We start from the raw sequence: 2,849 nt of genomic DNA, 5'->3' as shown, positions 1-2,849 counted from the left end.
AAAAAGAAAAAGAAAGCCATTTAATACATCGTAGTCTGTATGTGTCCATTCCAATCTCCCAGTATGTCCTGTCCACCCCTTACCCGCTGGTAAGCATAAGTTTGTTCTCTACACCTGTGACTCTGTTTCTGTGTGTGGGTGTGTGAGTTCATCGCTCAGTCGTGTCCGACTCTTTGCGACCCCGTGGACTGTAGCCCACCAGGCTCCTCTGTGGGATTCTCCAGGCAAGAATCCTGGAGTGGGTTGCCATTTCCTCCTCCAGGGGGTCTTCCTGACCCAGGCATCAGACCCAGGTTTCTGTTGAGTAGATAAGTTCATTTGTATATCTTAGCGTTGGAGTCTTAGACTTTATTGGAGAGTCATTACTTCCCAGTATTGTGTTGGGTTTTTGCCACACATCAACATGAGTCAGCCGTAGGTATACGTATATCCCCTTCGTCTTGAACTTCCCTCCCTATCCTACCCCCAGAGCACCAGCTTTGGCTTCCTAATGTCGTACAGCAAATTCCAACTGGCTCTCTACCTTACAAAGGATAGAACATATGTCTCAAGGCTACCCTATCCGTCCATCCCACCCCGTCCTTCCCCCGCTGTGTCCGCAATTATGTCTTTTATGTCTCGTCTCCTTTTCGGCTCTGCAGTTAGGATCGTCAGGACCATCTTTCTAGATTCCACGTACGTGCATTCAGTTCAGTTCAGTCGCTCAGTCGTGTTCGAGTCTTTATGACCCTGTGGACAGCAGCACGCCAGGCCTCCTTGTCCATCACCAGCTCTGGAGTTTGCTCAAACTTATGTCCATTGAGTCGGGGATGCCATCCAACTATCTCATCCTCTGTCGTCCCCTTCTCCTATATACATTAATATACGATATTTGTCTTTCTCAATGTCAAAACAGAAAGACAAGTACTGGATTCTTTTTTTTTAATTGATTTATCTTTTTAATTGAAGGATAATTGCTTTACAGAATTTGGTTGGCTTCTGCTAAAGCTCAACATGAATCAGCCATAGGTACACATATGTCCCCTCCCTCTTGAACCTCCTTCCCATCTGCCTCCCCATCCCACCCGTCGAGGTTGTCACCGAGCCCGTTTGAGTTCCCTGAGTCATATGGCAAATTCCCATTGCTTATGTAATTTACATATGGTCGTGTAAGTTTCCAGGCTTCCCTGGTGGCTCAGCTAGTAAAGAATCCGCCTGCAACGCGGTTGGATCTCTGGGTCGGGAAGATCCCCTATAGGAGGGCTTGGCAACCTGCTCCTGTATTCTTGCCTGGAGAATCCCATGGACAGAGGAGCCTGGTGGGGCTACAGTCCATGGGGTCGCAAAGAGTCTGGCACGACGCAGCCGCAATGTGAATTTCCATGTTACTCTTCATATATCTCAGCCTTTCCTTCCCGCCACCCCACCGCCCTGCACCAACCCCAAGCCTGGATTCTAGGTGAAAGCATTCACGCCCACACAGGCAGGCAACTTGACTTCACACCGATGTTTTATATATGTTTGACCCCAGTGAGCCGGTTATCACAGGCGGGCTCCTACCGGGGGTCCGCGTCCCGATCGCACCAGCAGAAGGGAAACCGACCACAGCAGGGCTGCAGCCACGGCTTCCACGTGTTGTCCGCCGCGTCCAGCTGCAGCGGAACCGGGATGAGCGTCTGGCGATGGGCCGCCACGGCCCGGGCCACGGTCTCCACCACCTGGTGAAACGAGGGCTCCGTGTCCGGCGTGAGGGCGTGGGCCTCGGAAGGGTCTCGGGACAGGTCGAAGAGCAGCGGTGGGGCGTGGTGGGTCACCCTGTTCCCCGAGCAGGGGCACACTATCTGCCCGTAACAGGCGCCCGCGCCGTCTGGCTGGAAGATGGGGGTTGTGAAGTGGACTTTCCACACTGCGCCCCCTGGAGGAAGGGGGAGAATTAGTGAACTTAACTGAATTAGTGGATTCAATTAGTGGACTTACTGAAGGTTAAGGATGGATGGTGGCCAGTCTTCTGAGCATGTTTGGGGTGGATGGGACAGCTGTGGGCTTCCCTAGTGGCTCAGACAGTAAAAAATCTGGCTGCAACACGGGACACCCGTGTTCGATCCCTGGGTCGGGAAGATTGCCTGGAGGAGAAGGGCATGGCAACCCACTCCAGTATTCTTGCCCAGAGAATCCCATGGACAGAGGAGCCTGGCGGGGTTGGGGGGAGCTTCACAGTCCATGGGGTCACCAAAGAGTTTGACACGACTTAGTGACTGAACAACCACGAAACCATAGGCAAGCATTCCCATCCCACCAGGGCAGGATGACTGACAGCTAAAGGATGCTCCTGGGATCGGAAGAAAAATACTACCATGAAGGAAGTAAAGACAATCACGTGGAAATAAAAGAAAGGCGTGAGGCAGCAGAAAAGGAGAGCAGAGGCCAAGCCGGGCTCCCGCGTGCGGCGGACTCACGGTCACGCTGGTGCCACCGGGCGGCGTGCAGAAAGCTCTCGCAGTAGTGCATGAGGAACTCGTGGTCCGAGTGCCGCGCGGTCCCCTGGAGCAGGGCCAGCAGGTCCCGGCCGTCCACCACCCTGCGGGTGGGAGCGAGGGGCGCAGACTCAGGGCAGGGCCACTGAGAGGTGGGCAAGACCCTTGAGCGAGCCCCGCGGGCAACTGGTATACCATCCGCCTGCAGGCAGGACCTTTGTTTGGAAGAGCCTGGCGGGTCCCCGCCCCCTGCTGGGGGCTGACACAAAGGTCTGCCCAGCCTTATTCTGAATGCATGGATGGGCCAATGTCTGGGAAACAGCTGCTTGGTTTTATACAGATTGGACCTTTAACTCATCACAGAATATGTGCTGTGCATCCATAAGACCTGGAATC

The 2,849-nt window shown here is 54.0% G+C and overlaps 1 protein-coding gene across 1 annotated transcript in view; it reads right to left on the bottom strand.

Moving 5' to 3' along the window:
- Positions 1 to 1,471: 1,471 nt before the first annotated feature.
- The window catches only part of LOC104988469 (arylsulfatase E-like), a 13,439-nt gene continuing 12,061 nt past the window's right edge, over positions 1,472 to 2,849 (bottom strand). The window contains exons 8-9 of the mRNA XM_010839812.1: positions 2,436 to 2,557; positions 1,472 to 1,894 (exon numbers count right to left, since the gene is read on the bottom strand). Of these exons, the coding sequence (XP_010838114.1) occupies positions 1,536 to 1,894; positions 2,436 to 2,557 (481 nt within the window). The 3' untranslated portion in view covers positions 1,472 to 1,535. The remainder of the gene's footprint in view (positions 1,895 to 2,435; positions 2,558 to 2,849) is intronic.

The sequence above is a fragment of the Bison bison genome, unplaced genomic scaffold (genome assembly GCF_000754665.1).
Source record: "Bison bison bison isolate TAMUID 2011002044 unplaced genomic scaffold, Bison_UMD1.0 scf7180017846458, whole genome shotgun sequence".
Classification (NCBI taxonomy): Eukaryota; Metazoa; Chordata; class Mammalia; order Artiodactyla; family Bovidae; genus Bison; species Bison bison.
The sequence above is the reverse complement of the archived record's forward strand: the minus strand, read 5'-3'. Positions and strand labels throughout refer to the sequence as shown.